The sequence below is a fragment of the Oncorhynchus mykiss genome, chromosome 10 (genome assembly GCF_013265735.2).
Source record: "Oncorhynchus mykiss isolate Arlee chromosome 10, USDA_OmykA_1.1, whole genome shotgun sequence".
In the NCBI taxonomy this organism is placed as follows: domain Eukaryota; kingdom Metazoa; phylum Chordata; class Actinopteri; order Salmoniformes; family Salmonidae; genus Oncorhynchus; species Oncorhynchus mykiss.
In genome coordinates this window covers 24650395-24669293 of record NC_048574.1, presented here as the reverse complement: position 1 = coordinate 24669293, position 18899 = coordinate 24650395, and the positions used below count along the sequence as shown (strand labels likewise).

At 38.8% G+C, this 18899-nt stretch overlaps 1 protein-coding gene across 6 annotated transcripts in view; it reads left to right on the top strand.

The window, feature by feature from the left end:
* Positions 1-226: 226 nt before the first annotated feature.
* Positions 227-18899, top strand: part of LOC110534869 (cell adhesion molecule 1) — a 502917-nt gene continuing 484244 nt past the window's right edge. For 5 of the 6 annotated variants that reach the window (XM_036989934.1, XM_036989933.1, XM_036989932.1 and 2 more), the window contains exon 1: positions 227-358. In XM_036989934.1, the coding sequence (XP_036845829.1) occupies positions 286-358 (73 nt within the window). In that variant the 5' untranslated portion in view covers positions 227-285. The remainder of the gene's footprint in view (positions 359-18899) is intronic. The other variant, XM_036989930.1, reaches the window with a different exon arrangement.

Here is an 18899-nt window from a genome sequence, read left to right as displayed (position 1 = left end):
TTTTGAAAATTCACTGGATGTTTTGCCTTGAACCCTTCACACAAAAATGATTTAATGTTCTGGAATGGTTGAAAATAAAATAAACGATTTTCCCTCAGTTGTGCATTATTCAATAAGAACCCACAGTAACACTTGTATAACCTTTCTTAGTTGTTTAACCATCTTTTAAAAAATGAATTTGAATTGTTCCCTCCCCGCCATGCATATCATTAAAGTGATTCGCGTTGTCGCTAGGTGAAGTAGCTAGCTACTACTCCAGCAGCCAGATTGAAGCAGGTGTACAACATGGCGATCACAGGCAACGGATCTCTCGCTACTCTTCTCTTTTTGTTCGTGATTCCAGCAGCTCTTCACAAAGGTAGGATTTCGACGAAAAACTAAACAACTACGTATTTTTAATGATTTTATATGGACATGGAGGAGTGGGCAAAAATGAGTCTGCATTCAGAGCAAGCTTTTTTCTGGATGTGCCCGTATAATTTTAGTAGTTTATTAGTTAACCATTGAGTGTAGCCTAACAGTTCTTCAAGTTGGAATACGATATTCCATGTGCCTAAAGAAGACTCAAATATTTGTTACATTCTTTGAATTTTTTAATTTCACTCATATAGCCGTTACAGATCTTTCTGTCTTCCATACTAACCCCTCAACACAAATCACTTTGGCTAGTTTTCCCTTAGTCTTGAGCCCTTTGCCACTGCAATACTCACAAAGCTGCAGCTGGGAGTTTAAATGAGCGAAATTGGATATGAAAATAGTTGATTTTCCAAAGTATAAAGACCATAAATTCAACTTCAGTGTGCAAGTTTAATATGGTTAGTTATAATTAACCAGTCAGATGTTCTGAACACTTTTATGTTGCGAATGTCCAGATTCTGTTGAACGCCGTAGCCTACAATGAATGCTGAATATTTGTAGCGGGAGCTATTCTGAGCGCGTTACCATGCTGAAGTTTAGGCTAATTTACATTGCATCACTTTACCGAAAAAATGCGCAGCTTTATTACATGTATTTAGACATTTGATTTAGTTTGCTCAAACTATGATCCATAGGCCTACTGGCGTGATTGAATAGTCACTTTGTGTGTCGCATGTGTGACCTGGCAGACTGCTGATACAGCTAGGTATCTATGTTGCTAGGTAGGCTACTCTGAAGCTATACCTAACAGTTGAATGCCCAGGGAACGGTGTCAGTGGTGTACAGTACACCGATGGAGACATAAGTTGTTAGTGGTGCTGTTTTGATTTTGCTTGCTTCCTAAACACCTTTTAAAAGTCAAATCAGTGGCTTAAAATATAACATGAGTGTGTGCTGTTATAGACTAGTCAACTGGATAGGCTATTACACATTGTCAGCTGATTCAGTATTGCAAATACTGTATCATGCCACGAGCTCTAGCAAGAGATGCGTTGGGAATACAATTCATGATGAATGAAAATATGGCAATTCAGATGTGGCTAGCTAAACTCGATTGAATCTCTGCAATTTGTGTCATATGTACTGTAATTCATGTTTGTTAAAAATGCAATGTGAATAAAGTTATTTATTGAATTATCATAGCCTAGTCTTGTGGAAACGAATCAACGTTTCTCCGAAAAACCTGGCATGCGGTTTTACTCTGCCAAATGCAAAACACACTTGTTTTTCGATGCACCCATCTCTTTTCTACAACGTGTTGATTTACAATGTTGGGCAAACTCTATCAATTATGCAAAATAATATGCCAGGCTACTCAGTCAATAGGGAGTTTAGTTTACTGTAATCATCAACAGGTTCACCCTAATTAAGCTACCAAGTACCAACACCTACTGTATAGTCTATGACATAGCTGTTCACAAGATGTGCACACAGCATTTATCCAGACAAAGCACGCACACTGCTAGGCTGAATATTTCATAGACATTAAAACCAGTAGATGGTGATAGTGCTGACTTCATCCACATATTCCAATAGAAAACTCCCAATGGCGCATGAAGCCGGAAGAATTTGAATTTGAAGCATGCCATCAAAAATGTACTCAAGTGGCGCAGTGGTCTAAGGTACTGCATCTGTGCAAGAGGGGCCACTACAGTCCCTGGTTCGAATCCAGGCTGTATCACATCCAGCAGTGATTGGGAGTCCCTTAGGGCGGCGCACAATTGGTCCAGCGTCGTCCGGGTTTGGCAAGGGTAGGCCGTCATTGTAAATAAGCATTTGTTTTGACTTGCCTAGTTAAAAATGAATAACTTTAAAACGAGAGACTGTCGTTTCCAATGGGAAAACATGTGCCATAGTGGGCAGAACATGCAAGGACGGGGGCAGAGCCAAGCATGAGCAAGTGAGATCCTATTGGTGCGTTCTAGTATCATGCATATTTCCATTAGGGAACACCTACTCTGAAGTGCGCTTGTGCATTAACAAATTTCACCTTTGCACTCCTTCTAAACAATGCCATTTTTTAAAAACTTTTGCAAAGGGTAAAGTCTACAAAACATCCACTCTGTTCATAACATATTCTAGTTTTGGGAACAGAACTGTATTGAGGTCAAATTTTTCAGCAATGAGAAATCCATCTTCTCCCACTGCCCGCCAGTGGGCTTCCTCTCATAACCATATTTGATAGTGATTAGAAACGCCAAGTGTATTCTTCACATTTATACAGTTGAAGTCGGAAGTTTACAGTTTAAGTTGGAGTCATTAAAACTTGTTTTACAACCACTCCACAGATTTCTTGTTAACAAACTATAGTTTTGTTAAGTCAGGTAGGATGACACAAGTCATTTTTCCAATAATTGTTTATAGACAGATTATTTCACTTATAATTCACTGTATCACAATTCCAGTAGGTCAGAAGTTTACATATACTAAGTTGACTGTGCCTTTAAACAGCTTGAAAAATTATGTCATGGATTTCAAAGCTTTTGATAGGCTAATTGACATCATTTGAGTCAATTGGAGGCGTACCTATGGATGTATTACAAGGCTTACCTTCAAACAATGCCTGACAGGCGGCGGCGAAGGACACTGTCTACCATTGTGTACTAGCTAAAGCTAACTACTGTTGTCTCCCCTGCCTCTTCTGTGGGGTTTATCGGCGGTTGGCATCCAACATTATGGTGCGCCCAAGCCTCCCACCTACAGTTTAATTCGGAAGTTTACATACACTTAGGTTGGAGTCACTAGTTTTTCAAGCACTCCACAAATTTCTTGTTAACGAACTATAGTTTTGGCAAGTCGGTTATGACATCTACTTTGTGCATGACACAAGTAATTTTCCCAACAATTCTTCAGACAGATACCTTCAAACTCAAACTCTGTGCTTCTTTGCTTGACATCATGGGAAAATCAAAAGAAATCAGCCAAGACCTCAGAAAAAAATTTGTAGACCTCCACAAGTCTGGTTCATCCTTGGGAGCAATTTCCAAACGCCTGAAGGTACCACGTTCATCTGTACAAACAATCGTACGCAAGTATAAACACCATGGGACCACGCAGCCGTCATACCACTCAGGAAGGAGTCGCGTTCTGTCTCCTAGAGATGAACGTACTTTGGTGCGAAAAGTGCAAATGCATATAGATTTCAAAAAATCTCATTTTACATTGGCTCGTTACGTTCAGTAGTTCCAAAACATCCAGTGATTTTTGCAGAGAGCCACATCAATTTACAGAAATACTCATAATAAACATTTAATAAAAGATACAACTAATATGCACGGAATTATAGATACACTTCTCCTTGATGCAACCGCTGTGTCAGATTTTTAAAAAACTTTACGGAAAAAGCACACCATGCTAGAATCTGAGTACGGCGCTCAGAGACCAAAACAACCCAAACAGATATCCGCCATGTTGTGTAGTCACAGAAGTCAGAAATAGCATTATAAATATTCACTTACCTTCATCAGAATGCACTCCCAGGAATCCCAGTTCCACAATAAATGTTTGTTTTGTTCGATAATGTCCATTTATGTCCAAATACATCCTTTTTGTTAGCGCGTTCAGCCCAGTTACCCAAATTCAAGACATGCGATCACTAGGTGCAGACAAAGTCAAAAAGTTCCGTTACAGTCCGTAGAAACATGTCAAACGATGTATAGAATCAATCTTTAGGATGTTTTTAACATAAATCTTCAATCATGTTCCAACCGGAGAATTCCTTTATCTGTAGAAATGCAATGGAACTCGAGCTACCTCGCACGTGAATGCACGTGTCCAGCTTGTGGCTCTCTGGCAGACCTCTGACTCAATCCCCTATCATTCTCCCCCACTTCACAGAATAAGCCTCAAACAAGGTTCTAAAGACTGTTGACATCTAGTGGAAGCTTTAGGAAGTGCAATTTGACTCCATAGACACTGTGTATTTGATAGGCCAAGAGTTGAAAAACTACAAACCTCAGATTTCCCACTTCCTGGTTGGATTTTTTTTCTCAGGTTTTTGCCTGCCATATGAGTTCTGTTATACTCAGACATCATTCAAAACGTTTTAGAAACTTCAGTGTTTTCTATCCAAATCTACTAATAATATGCATATATTAGCAACTGGGCCTGAGTAGCAGACAGTTTACTCTGGGCACCATATTCATCCAAGCTTCTCAATACTGCCCCCAGCCCAAAGAATTTAAGGACAACAAAGTCAAGGTACTGGAGTGGCCATCACAAAGCCTTGACCTCAATCCTGTAGAACATTTCTGGGCAGAACTGAAAAGGCGTGTGCGAGCAAGGAGGCCTACAAACCTGACTCAGTTATAGCAGCCCTGTCAGGGGCAATGGGCCAAAATTCACCCACCTTATTGTGGGAAGCTTGTGGAAGGCTACCTGAAACGTATGACCCAGGTTAAACAATTTAAAGGCAATGGTACCAAATAATAATTGAGTGTATGTACACTTCTGACCCACTGGGAATGTGATGAAAGAAATAAAAGCTGAAATAAAGCACTCTCTACTATTATTCTGACATTTCATTCTTAAAATGAAGTGTTGATCCTAACTGACCTAAGACAGAATTTTTACTAGGATTAAATGTATTTGGCTGAGGTGTATGTGAACTTCCTACTTCAACTGTTCATGTGAGTTTTCGTGAGAGTCAACTTTTCATAGATAGCTTTTAATCGTTTGTAGCTCAAACCATTCGGACTCCACAGATGTTTTTGTAAAAAGACTCGGCCCGGGCCCCTTCGGGATCTGCCCTTGTCTCACAAACGCCACTCTAGCTCAGCCCCCGTTAATCACACAGACTAAAATTATGAGGAAGAAATAGACAAATCCAATGATGCAACCCAGAAGTCTGTAGCTCTGATACACTATTTAAAAGGCGGTGGCGTTGCAGTGGGTTAACGAAATAGCAGTTCTTCCATTTGATTTTGCATCTGCGATGCAGTGCCTTAGACCACTGCGCCATCCGGGAGGCCCTATACAGAGTAGAAAGTAAAAGTGCAATATTTGCCATGTAAAGAAGCAAGCGTTTAAGTTCCTTGCTCAGAACATGTGAAAGCTGGTGGTCCCTTTAAACATGAGTCTTCAATATTCCCAGGTAAGAGGTTTTAGGTTGTGGTTATTATAGGACTATTTCTCTCCATACCATTTGTATTTCATACACCTTTTGACTATTGGATGTTCTAATAGGTACTTTAGTATTACCAGCCTAATCTCGGGAGTTGACAGGCTTGAAGTCATACACAGCGCAAAGCTTGAAGCATTGCGAAGAGCTGCTGGCAAATGCAGGACAGTGCTGTTTGAATGAATGCTTACGAGCCTGCTGCTGCCTACCACCGCTCAGTCAGACTGCTCTATCAAATCATAGACTTAATTATAATATAGTAACACACAGAAATACTAGCCGTAGGTCATTAATGTGGTCAAATCCGGAAACCATCATTTCGAAAACAGAACGTTTATTCTTTCAGTGAAATACGGGACCGTTCCGTATTTTATCTAACGGGTGGCATCCATGAGTCTAAATATTGCTGTTGCATTGCACTACCTTCAGCGTTATGTCATAATTACGTAAAATTCTGCTAAATTTGTTCGCAACGAGCCAGGCGGCCCAAACTGTTGCATATACCCTGACTGCATGCAATGAACGCAAGAGAAGTGACACAATTTCCCTAGTTTAATATTGCCTGCTAACATGAATTTCTTTTAACTAAATATGCAGTTTAAAAAAAATATACTTCTGTGTCTTGATTTTAAGGAAGGCATTGATGTTTATGGTTAGGTACATTCGTGCAATGATTGTGCTTTTTTGCAAATGCGCTTTTGTTAAATTATCCCGTTTGGCGAAGTTGGCTGTCTTCGCAATGAGCCAGGTGGCCTAAACGGCTGCATTTACCCTGACTGTTGCACAGAACGCAAGAGAAGTGACACAATTTCCCTAGTTAAAATAAATTCATGTTAGCAGGCAATAATTTAAAAAATGCTTTATGGCGAAGCATACCTTACGATTATTTGAGAACATAGCCCAGCAGACAAATCATTACAAACAGTAACCAGCCAAGTAGAAGAGTTACACAAGTCAGAAATAGAGAGAAAATGAATCCCTTACCTTTGATGATCTTCATATGGTGGCACTCAGAAGACATTCATTTACTCAATAAATGTTCCTTTTGTTTCTATAAAGTCTCTTTATATCTGAAAACCTCCGTTTTGTTTTCTTCAGTAATCCACAGGCTCAAACGCAGTCAAAACAGGCAGACAAAAAAATCCAAATTTTATTCATAAAGTTCATAGAAACATGTCAAACAATGTTTATATTCAATCCTCAGGTTGTTTTTAGCCTAAATGATCTATAATATTTCAACCGGAAAATAACGTTGTCAATATAAAAGGTAAACAAGAAAGGCATTCTCTCGGGATTGCGCATGGAAAAAGCTCTGTGACACGACAAGGGTCCACTCATTCAGACAGGTCTTACTCCCTCATTTATCAGAATACAAGCCTGAAACAATTTCTAAAGCCTGTTGACATCTAGTGGAAGGCATAGGAACTGCAAATTGAGTCCTAAGTCAATGGATACTGTAATGGCATTGTATTGAAAACCTACGAAAAATCCATTCAGGAAGTAGGTTTTCGCCTGCCAAATCAGTTCTGTTTCTCAGACACTATTTTAACAGTTTCGGAAACATTAGTGTTTTCTATCCAAATCTACTAATTATATGCACTTCATATCTTCTGGGCCTGAGTAGCAAGCCGTTTAATTTGGGCATGCTTTTCATCCAAAATTCCAAATGCTGCCCTCTACCCTAGAGAAGTTAAATCACCCGTTTGGTGAAGTAGGCTGTGATTCAACGATAAATTAACAGGCACCGCATCGATTATATGCAACTCAGGACAAACTAGTAATATCATCAACCATGTGAAGTTAACTAGTGATTATGTTAAGATTGATTGATTGTTTTTTATAAGATAAGTTTAATGCTAGCTAGTACCTTACAGCTCCTTAGTCAGCCTGCCGCGCAGTCTCCTCGTGGAGTGCAATGTAATCGGCCATGATCGGTGTCCAAAAATGCCGATTACCGATTGTTATGAAAACTTGAAATCGGCCATTCCAATTAATCAGTCGACCTCTAGTTTGGAGTATGGATATCCTTTTTAGTGAGTTTGAATCCGTTAACCTTTTTAACTGTGTTTAGGTAATTTGAGCTCCCATTTCCTAACAAAATGTGAATGCTTCCCTTCCTGTATCCTATATTGAGTTTGTTGAGCTGTTAAGACAGTAGCCCAGTGATTTTTAAAGCTGTTGTGAAAATTTGTGATGCACCGATATTACGTTTTTGGCCGATATCCGATATTTTCCTTGCCAAAAATAACGAACCATTTTAGCTGCCTTTTAACTATTTAACTGCACTAGAATGCTTAACACACATACACACACGGATGCAGCGGTCTAAGGTACTGCATCTCAAGCCTATCAACTCCCGAGATGAGGCTTGTGTAACCGAAGTGAAATGGCTAGCTAGTTAGCGCGCGCTAATTGTCGTTGTGTTGCTGGTTCGAGCCCAGGGAGGAGCGAGGAGAGGGACGGAAGCTATACTGTTACACTAGCAATACTAAAGTGCCTATAAGAACATCCAATAGTCAAAGGTTAATGAAATACAAATGGTATAGAGGGAAATAGTACAATAATTCCCATAATATCTACAACCAATATTCCCAGGTAAGAATATTTAGAAGAAACCACCAGCTTTCATATGTTCTCATGTTCTGAGCAAGGAACTGAAACGTTAGCTTTCTTGCATAGCACATATTGCAATTTTACTTTCTTCTCCAACACTTTGTTTTTGCATTATTTAAACCAAATTGAACATGTTTCATTATTTACTTGAGGCTAAATTGATTTTATTGATGTATTATATTAAGTTAAAATAACTGTTCATTCAGTATTGACGTAATTGTCGTTATTACAAATACATGTTAACCAGTTAGAGCTCTAGGGGCGCTATTTCATTTTTGGATAAAAAACGTTCCCGTTTTAAGCGCGATATTTTGTCACGAAAAGATGCTCGACTATGCATATTCTTGACAGTTTTGGAAAGAAAACACTCTGAAGTTTCAGAATCTGCAAAGATTTTGTCTGTAAGTGCCCCAGAACTCATTCTACAGGCGAAACCAAGATGATGCATCACCCAGGAATTAGCAGAATTTCTGAAGCTCTGTTTTCCATTCTCTCCTTATATGGCTGTGATTGCGCAACGAATGAGCCTACACTTTCTGTCGTTCGCCCAAGGTCTTAGCAGCATTGTGACGTATTTGTAGGCATATCATTGGAAGATTGGCCATAAGAGACTACATTTTCCAGAGGTCCGCCCGGTGTCCTTTGTCTAAATTTGTGCGTAATCTTCAGGTGCAGGCATTTTCTCCTGGGATTCAGGAGAGAAAGCATGTTTCCAAGAACGATGTATCAATGAAGAGATATGTGAAAAACACCTTGAGGATTGATTCTAAACAACGTTTGCCATGTTTTCAGTCGATATTATGGAGTTAATTTGGAAAAAAGTTTGCGTTTTGAGGACTGAATTTATGGATTTTTTTTGGTAGCCAAATGTGATGTATAAAACGGAGCTATTTCTAATACACAAGGAATCTTTTTGGAAAAACTGAGCATCTGCTATCTAACTGAGAGTATCCTCATTGAAAACATCAGAAGTTCTTCAAAGGTAAATGATTTTATTTGAAGGCTTTTATGTTTTTGTTAATGTTGCGTGCTGGATGCTAACGCTAATGCTAACGCTAAATGCTAACGCGAAATGCTAACTCTAGCTAGCTACTTTTACACAAATGATTGTTTTCCTATGGTTGAGAAGCATATTTTGAAAATCTGAGATGACAGTGTTGTTTACAAAAGGCTAAGCTTGAGAGATGGCATATTTATTTCATTTCATTTGCGATTTTCATAAATAGTTAACGTTGTGTTATGCTAATGAGCTTGCTGATAGATTTACACAATCCTGGATACAGGGTTTTTTTCATAGCTAAACGTGACGCAGAAAACGGAGCGATTTGTCCTAAACAAATAATCTTTCAGGAAAAACTGAACATTTGCTATCTGAGAGTCTCCTCAATGAAAACATCTGAAGTTCTTCAAAGGTAAATGATTTTTTTGAATGCTTTTCTGTTTTTTTGTGTAAATGTTGCCAGCTGAATGCTAATGCTAAATGCTACGTTAGCCATCAATACTGTTACACAAATGATTGTTTTGCAATGGTTGAGAAGCATATTTTGAAAATCTGAGATGACAGTGTTGTTAACAAAAGGCTAAGCTTGAGAGCTAGCATATTTATTTCATTTGATTTGCGATTTTCATGAATAGTTAACGTTGCGTTATGGTAATGAGCTTGAGTCTGTATTCACGAACCCGGATCCGGGATGGGGAGATCAGAAAGGTTAAAAAAAATGTGTCTGATTAATCGGTTTCTGCTTTTTTGGTCCTCCAATAATCGGTATCGGCGTTTTTGGTCCTCCAATAAACGGTATTGGCGTTGAAAAATCATAATCCGTCGACCTCTACTCTGTTGCATGTGTAGCGCAAAGTTTTACGTGTCGTCATCACATGTTATATAGGTATGCACATCCAGCTTTGACATCGGTTTTGCACCTCAGGGTTAAACTGTTTGCATTTTTAGCAAATATTGGCTGATTCCGATATAAATTGTGCATCCCTAGTGAAAATTGACCTTTATATTTGCTGCTGCTCTGTTTTTCTCTGGTGCCCTGAGAAGTAATGAAGAACAATGGCTTTATTGTGGGGGGAGGTGGGTTGCTGCTGTACCCCTCTGTCAACAGATGACTGGGCTTGGTCACATCTGGCGATGGTGCTCTTAGCCTTCTGTGTCTTTAAGTCTTTACTGAGGTGCCAACTGATTGAACAAGTAAAGCTACCAACACAATACCTGATGAGGGATGCTGGATTAAAATCAGACATTTTGAAACTACTGCACATTATGCCACTGCATTGTAGGAAAAAAATATTATTTGACTTAGGACCGTTGTTATGATGACATCTTCTAAGACTAGCCCACTGCTCTGAAAATATTTGTACCAAAACAAATATTTTGATTAGGGCTAGATCTCCCCCCAGAGTTGTTAGGCCCCTAATAAGCTTGTTATAGCAAGCTGTCATTAAATCAGACTAGAAGAGCTGTTGAATTATATAAGTGGGCAATTTATTTTGCATGCATTCATCCATGTAATGCTGGGTCCAACAATGAATTAAAAACATGTATGGAAGCATAAATAATATGCATGCATACCCCTGAACAAACACATACTGCTTCATCATTGTAAGGGAAACGCATCCTTTAAAATACAGTACAGGTATCTATCAACTGGGCTTATTGGACTTGCAGTGATCTGCATTCTCTTGTCTGACATTAGCATAACGCTCGTTACTTTTCAGTGAATTTGGCTCTGACGAGACCCTCACTGTCTCCCACAGAATTGGATCCCTTGTGATCATTGTATTCAGTTCCTGTCCATTTGTTCCCTACCTATTGCTGCAGTGTCTTGTCTGATGATAGCTTGGCTGTTTTGTCTGCACAAATGCCAGATGCTACAGGATTATACAGTCTAAGGGCTCTATTCAATCCGCATTGCGAAAGTTCAGCTTTACAGTATGATTGAAATTTTAAAGGGAATGTTCCTGCTTTTGCAGAGACTGCAATCACAGTAAATGCTACATATGTCAGTTCAATCTGAAATTACCTTTTACATTAATGTTGAGGAATCTGTAATGGTTCAGCTTTACAGATTGAATAGAACCCCAATTTTTTCTCAGAGCTGGGTGATGCAAGGGAAGTCTTGTGTGAAAATGCACACTAGGCCCTCCCTTGTGGTAAATTGTTTGAAGTATGTATTGTCCCTAAATAGCACTATTATCTAATAACATTGTGTAGAGTTAGAGAATAAAATAAATAAATATGTACACACACTATAATCTACTCTAGCGTGAATACCTTTTATTAGCAATCTATCAACGGGGGCAGCAGTAGGCACAGCCTAGGCCTAGCCTATGTTTTATCCTGAGAATAAAGATGAAAGGAAATGTTTGAACCACGTTGCTTTTCTTAGACAGTTTGCTGCTGCTTTGAAGTGTGTAGTATTGGATGGGCTCCACTTGGCTGTCAGACTAATACCTTCTAGACTGAAAATGAAATGGGTGAGGGAGAAACTAATCCGCATAATAATATTTTTGAGGATTATGGCTGGAGACTAGCAAACTGCCTTCCTATTGATTGGTCGCTTGGCCCTGCAGAAATGACAGAGCGAGACAAGATCCCTCTTAATTCTTACTTAGTTTGGACACTTAGACAGATTTCCTGCCTTATTCCTGATGCCTTCTGTCCTACAATATTGATTAATAATAATAGCAGCAACAGCAGCAGCCACAACAATAACTTAAGTGTTATAACAATGATGGCTCTGGGCATACAGAACTAAATGCTCCCGGAAGGGAGCTGTTAACTTTTAAAAATTGTTTTCAAAAAGCAGTGTTGATGGCATTCATACATAATTAATTGAGAATTAAATTGTACTGCATTATGAAACTTCAGTTCACCATTTAGTCCAAGGTTTTGAAGTAATTTACTTTTTGTAAAAAAAAAAAAAAAAATTCTCAGCTCTTAAAAATGAAAGCCTTGGATGATGGTTTGGTTTATAATGACTAGTAATAAACCATTTTAAGACTGGAGCCAGCAAACATTGATTCAGCAACTGATACAGATAAAAGTAGAAATCATCAATAGGCTAGTGGATAGAATAGTGTTTACGCAAAGGTTGAAGTTGATACATTATCACAAGCGGGGATTTGCTAATAGACAGAGAATCCAATGTCCATGTGACTGTGTCCCCTCTTAGGTGCTATTACCTCGACTCCTCACTCATCTGAAAGGACAAGACCGGTTCAAGCAATATGGCGGATACTAACATGCTGCTTAGATGGAGTTGCTCTCAAAAGGCCACTTAACGCTGCTCTGATATCCACTTGACTACTGATGTTAAGCTCAATGTAGGCATAGCTTATTTTTACTAAATCTATTATGTAACATATTTTTCTTCATTTTTATGAAGCCTTTGTGAAATACATGACACTGTCATCAATCATAGGCCTTTGGTGGTTGATTTATGACGGTGCTACCCACATTCCTTCCAACATTTTCTCTCATGGGAAGAATGGATAGTCTTTCTCTTTGTTTTATTGGCACCATGTGCTATACAATATAGTGCCTCATTCAACTTTGAAATTCTTGCCAGTGGTTGAAAATTCATATAGGTCAATGCCATTTGACAAAAGCTCTTATTCAAACCAATCATGTACATGATTACCCGAGTTTAAACGAATAATGCGCTTTTCTTGCTTACATTTCTATCATCAAAAGACCCTCTCTACCAAAATGTATGCCAACTAGCATCAGAATATTTTTTTGTAATTCTTTCAAAACTCCTCTTTGTTCAAATTTAAAGGAGGAAAACAGAGCTTTATTCAACACAGGCATTTAAGCTGAAGTGGTCTGATTTGTGTGCTGAATTTATGAAAGTTGTCTAAGGTTTTCCAACATTTTGATATTATAGTTTAGTGTTTTTATTTCTATTCGTTTTTATATTTTCATTGAAATTCAGTTTTAGTTTCAGTTAATTTTCAGATCCACTTTTATTTAGTTAAGTTTTTAAAAATGTTTCTATTGTGTTTTATTTTAACAGTGGCAGGCTATACAACACATACAGTGGGGCAAAAAAGTATTTAGTCAGCCACCAATTGTGCAAGTTCTCCCACTTAAAAATATGAGAGAGGCCTGTAATTTTCATCATAGGTACACTTCAACTATGACAGGCAAAATGAGAAAAAAAAATCCAGAAAATCACATTGTAGGAATTTCAATGAATTTATGGTGGAAAATAAGTATTTGTAGTTGCTCTTCAGCAACTTCATCCTGCAGCCATTGTGGGAGGCTCTATTGTCAAATAGTCATTCATTTTATTATTTTTTTACCCATGCGAATGTTACCAAAGACATAACTGAAACAAACCAATTTGCCACGATTTATGTGTACAGTAAATATACACTGAGTATACCAAACATTAGGAACACCTTGCTAATATTGAGTTGCACCCTACCTTTTTTCCCCCAGAACAGCCTCAATCGGTTGGGGCATGGACTCTACAAGGTGTCGAAAGCGTTCCACAAGGATGCTGGCCCATGTTGACTCCAATGCTTTCCACGGTTGTCAAGTTGGCCAGATGTCCTTTGGGTGGTGGACCATTCTTGATACACGGGAAACTGTTGAGCGTGGGAAAACACATCAGCGTTGCAGTTCTTGACACAAACAAGTGCGCCTGGCACCTAGTACCGTACCCCGTTCAAAGGCACTTAAATACACTGCTCAAAAAATTAAAGGGAACACTAAAATAACACATCCTAGATCTGAATGAATGAAATATTTTTATTAACAATTTTTTTCTTTACATAGTTGAATGTGCTGACAACAAAATCACCGAAAATTTGATTTCCATTGGTAATTTGATCAACCCATGGAGGTCTGGATTTGGAGTCAACCTCAAAATTAAAGTGGAAACCACACTACAGGCTGATCCAACGTAATGTCCTTAAAACAAAATGTCAGTTTATTTGGCGTGCTTGATTCAGAAAAACAGTTTCCAATTTGCCCCAAAAAATATTTGCTCAAAACATTTCAAACTACTTTTGTCATAAAACTTTAGGTATTTTTAAACGTTGTGTATTTTAGGTATTTTTAAACGCTGTGTTCAATACAGGAAGACCACAAACTGACGCTACTTTTCGAGTCATGCGCCTCTCTCAAGAAGTACACTTCAAATGACACTCATTCAAGATGGCCGAACTTCTTCATTACACAAAGGAATAACCTCAACCAATTTCTAAAGACTGGTGACATCCAGTTTGAAGCGGTAGGAACTGCAAACAAGTCCCTTAAATCTGGTTTCCCAATAAACTCATTGAATAGACAAAAAAATAATAAAAATCTGAATGGTTTGTCCTCTGGGTTTTGCCTGCTACATAAGTTCTGTTATACTCAGACATGATTGAAACAGTTTTTAGAAACTTCAGTGTTTCAGAGTGGATCATGGCTTTCAACTAGATTAACATGGTCAGTCTGTCATGGAAAGAGCAGGTGACCTTAATTTTTTGTACTCTGTGTATACAAATACATGTGATATTTGAGGCTCTATCTAACGAAGTGATTGTACAGTGTACACAGATAATATTATGATTTCAGTTTGTTTCGACCATTATAAAGACAAACATTTTTTTTAATAAACGATGGCATCACTTCCATGTATAGCCTATAATGTGTTTTGTCTATGTGTATCTTTTATCATTTTAGCTTTTTAGTAAATAAATATTCAACTAAGATTGGTGTGGTACGAACACATTGGTGAGACCCGTGTCCGTGCAGATTCACAGACTATACGACGTTCAGAACGAGATGGTAGAGGTAACTGGTTAATTAGCGGCTGTTGTAAAATCAATATTCTTTGAGTTAATTTGGGAAATAGAAACTCAATAAAAACTAGTTTTCCCATGGTGCCCCAGGTTAATTAGTTAATAATTGCTTGATTCAGTTAATCACGCAATTAGAAACTTTAATCATTCGATGAGCAACAGTCGTCACATTAACTAAAACAACGGTCACCACACCGGTTAGCCAATGTGCGGGAGCACTGGTTGGTCGGGCCAATTGAGGTAGTATGTACATGAATGTATAGTTAAAGTGACTATGCATATATGATAAACAAGTTGTTGAACCAGTGGTTGATATGCACAATACGACCAAGAAGCATGTTTTTGGTAAACATTAGGCGTACATTTAATCTCATTGATATCAATCCATCTTTAATATCATTAAGGGTTGCATCACGTCTACCACCGTGCCATAGCGTTACGTATATGGCTATTTTGAACATTTAACATAATTAGAATTTATCTTGCACTAAAAATGAAAGTCATTTACACATCACCTATTTACAAGTTAACATTAACAGAATGTACCTTGACGCTGGCAGGAAATTTGAACCGTCGTGTTAACGAATGGTTTGAATCTATTCAGCAGGTATTTAATGAGCGGTGGAATTGAATTCTGAGATACATTCCCCCTCCTGCAATCCCATCCCTCCACCTTCCCACCTCAGCCATCCCTACCACCTGACTTGTGTGAAGCCATTGCAGCGGAAGAAACTGCTACCCCATACATCATATTGCCTCCTACACAAGAAATATCTCCCATTAAGTGTAGCTTATGAAGATCCATTAGCACTACTTTAAAACCCATACAACATCCTCATGTCTCATGTTTGAGGGCAATCATGCCATTTTTCAGAGTAAAGGTTTTCTTTTATTGAGACAAAAATGCCCTCTTGTGCTAATTCTACTCTGAAGGTGCTATCTACTGAGACCATAACCACTTAATCTATTCAGCGGGTGTGTGTGCTCTTATCACATGATTTGGTTTTTGTGTAATGTTTTGCAGTTATTTTCCATCGATTTATCTATGAGTGGTTGTTCAACAAGAACATCCACAGTTGCTGCAAAGGGTCCGTCTTGGTTGGTTGCAAGAATTATGATAAGTTCTTATTGAAATTCAGCAGTGTGAAGTCAAGTTAACTACCACTGCAACCTCACACCACATAGTCATGGGTACAGTGCCTTGCGAAAGTATTCGGCCCCCTTGAACTTTGCGACCTTTTGCCACATTTCAGGCTTCAAACATGAAGATATAAAACTGTATTTTTTTGTGAAGAATCAACAACAAGTGGGACACAATCATGAAGTGGAACGATATTTATTGGATATTTCAAACTTTTTTAACAAATCAAAAACTGAAAAATTGGGCGTGCAAAATTATTCAGTCCCCTTAAGTTAGTACTTTGTAGCGCCACCTTTTGCTGTGATTACAGCTGTAAGTCGCTTGGGGTATGTCTCTATCAGTTTTGCACATCGAGAGACTGAAATTTTTTCCCATTCCTCCTTGCAAAACAGCTCGAGCTCAGTGAGGTTGGATGGAGAGCATTTGTGAACCGCAGTTTTCAGTTCTTTCCACAGATTCTCGATTGGATTCAGGTCTGGACTTTGACTTGGACATTCTAACACCTGGATATGTTTATTTTTGAACCATTCCATTGTAGATTTTGCTTTATGTTTTGGATCATTGTCTTGTTGGAAGACAAATCTCCGTCCCAGTCTCAGGTCTTTTGCAGACTCCATCAGGTTTTCTTCCAGAATGGTCCTGTATTTGGCTCCATCCATCTTCCCATCAATTTTAACCATCTTCCCTGTCCCTGCTGAAGAAAAGCAGGCCCAAACCATGATGCTGCCACCACCATGTTTGACAGTGGGGATGGTGTGTGTTCAGTGTGATGAGCTGTGTTGCTTTTACACCAAACACAACGTTTTGCATTGTTGCCAAAAAGTTCAATTTTGGTTTCATCTGACCAGAGCACCTTCTTCCACATGTTTGGTGTGTCTCCCAGGTGGCTTGTGGCAAACTTTAAACAACCCTTTTTATGGATATCTTTAAGAAATGGCTTTCTTCTTGCCACTCTTCCATAAAGGCCAGATTTGTGCAATATACGACTGATTGTTGTCCTATGGACAGTCTCCCACCTCAGCTGTAGATCTCTGCAGTTCATCCAGAGTGATCATGGGCCTCTTGGCTGCATCTCTGATCAGTCTTCTCCTTGTATGAGCTGAAAGTTTAGAGGGACGGCCAGGTCTTGGTAGATTTGCGTTGGTCTGATACTCCTTCCATTTCAATATTATCGCTTGCACAGTGCTCCTTGGGATGTTTAAAGCTTGGGAAATCTTTTTGTATCCAAATCCGGCTTTAAACTTCTTCACAACAGTATCTCGGACCTGCCTGGTGTGTTCCTTGTTCTTCATGATGCTCTCTGCGCTTTTAACGGACCTCTGAGACTATCACAGTGCAAGTGCATTTATACGGAGACTTGATTACACACAGGTGGATTGTATTTATCATCATTAGTCATTTAGGTCAACATTGGATCATTCAGAGATCCTCACTGAACTTCTGGAGAGAGTTTGCTGCACTGAAAGTAAAGGGGCTGAATAATTTTGCACGCCCAATTTTTCAGTTTTTGATTTGTTAAAAAAGTTTGAAATATCCAATAAATGTCGTTCCACTTCATGATTGTGTCCCACTTGTTGTTGATTCTTCACAAAAAATACAGTTTTATATCTTTATGTTTGAAGCCTGAAATGTGGCAAAAGGTCGCAAAGTTCAAGGGGGCCGAATACTTTCGCAAGGCACTGTATATAGTCTAGCTCCACAGTATGTTTAAAAACTGTAAGAGCAGCATTTTAGTTTAATCAGCACTAAAGCATTTTCAAAAGACATTTCCAATTAGAAAATACTAGACGTCTTTGTTATATAACACCCTGTCATAGACTATTTTCTCGATAAACCTCTGGACACTTTGATCAAGAGGCCCAACTTTGGTACGCTACAGGTTTTTGCACCTCAGTCAGTGTGCAGTTCGTATTGACTTGACGTTACCTGCTTTTGGAGTGAACTCATGCTGGAAGGATTTCGGAAGTTCAATGACTTGGATGTTTTAGGCTCTCTTTGGATGACAATCCTTCCTTTGATGGCTTACATTGTTCAGTTTTGATTTGTTCACAGTTTCTTTTGTAGCTGAAGCCAAAGTTTCCTTGTAGACAGAAAAATATAATTGTGCATGCAGTCTTCGGTAGTTTGAGTCGATTCCTTAAAGATTGCTCAAGTGCCTTTTGAGCCTATTTAGGCTTTTTTCATTTAGTCGCGTTCTGATATTGATTCATTGAGTGCATTCTAATTTGTTTCCATTCCCCTGTTGCATTTCTGTTGTGGGTTTCTGTGTGCCAGAAAATAACACTTGTTGGTTTAGCTGCCCTCATTATTTAGCCTAATTTTATAATGCCTTGTCCCCGTTGAAGTGCAAGAGCTGGAGAAATCGTATTTTTTGAGAGGAGAACAGTGGGTGACCATTTAGGGCCGTGTATGTGTCAAAGTTAGTGCAAAAAGGGTCAATGCAGATAGTTAACCAAATAACTACCTGGACTAACTATTTAGCAGTTTTATGGCTTGGGGGTAGAAGCTGTTCAGGGTCCTGTTGGTTCCAGACTTAGTGCATTGGTGTACCTCTTGCCGTGCGGTACATATTAAGTGGTGATGCAGCCAGTCAAGATGCTCTTGATGGTGCAGCTGTATAGCTTTTTTAGAATCTTAGGGCCCAGGCCAAATCTTTTAAGCCTTCTGAGAGGGAAGTGGTGTTGTCGTGCCCTCTTCGTGACTGTTTTGGTGTGTTTGAACTAGAGGTCGACCGATTGTGATTTTTCAACGCCGATACCGATTATTGGAGGACGAACAAAGCCGAAACCGATTAATCGGAAGATTTTT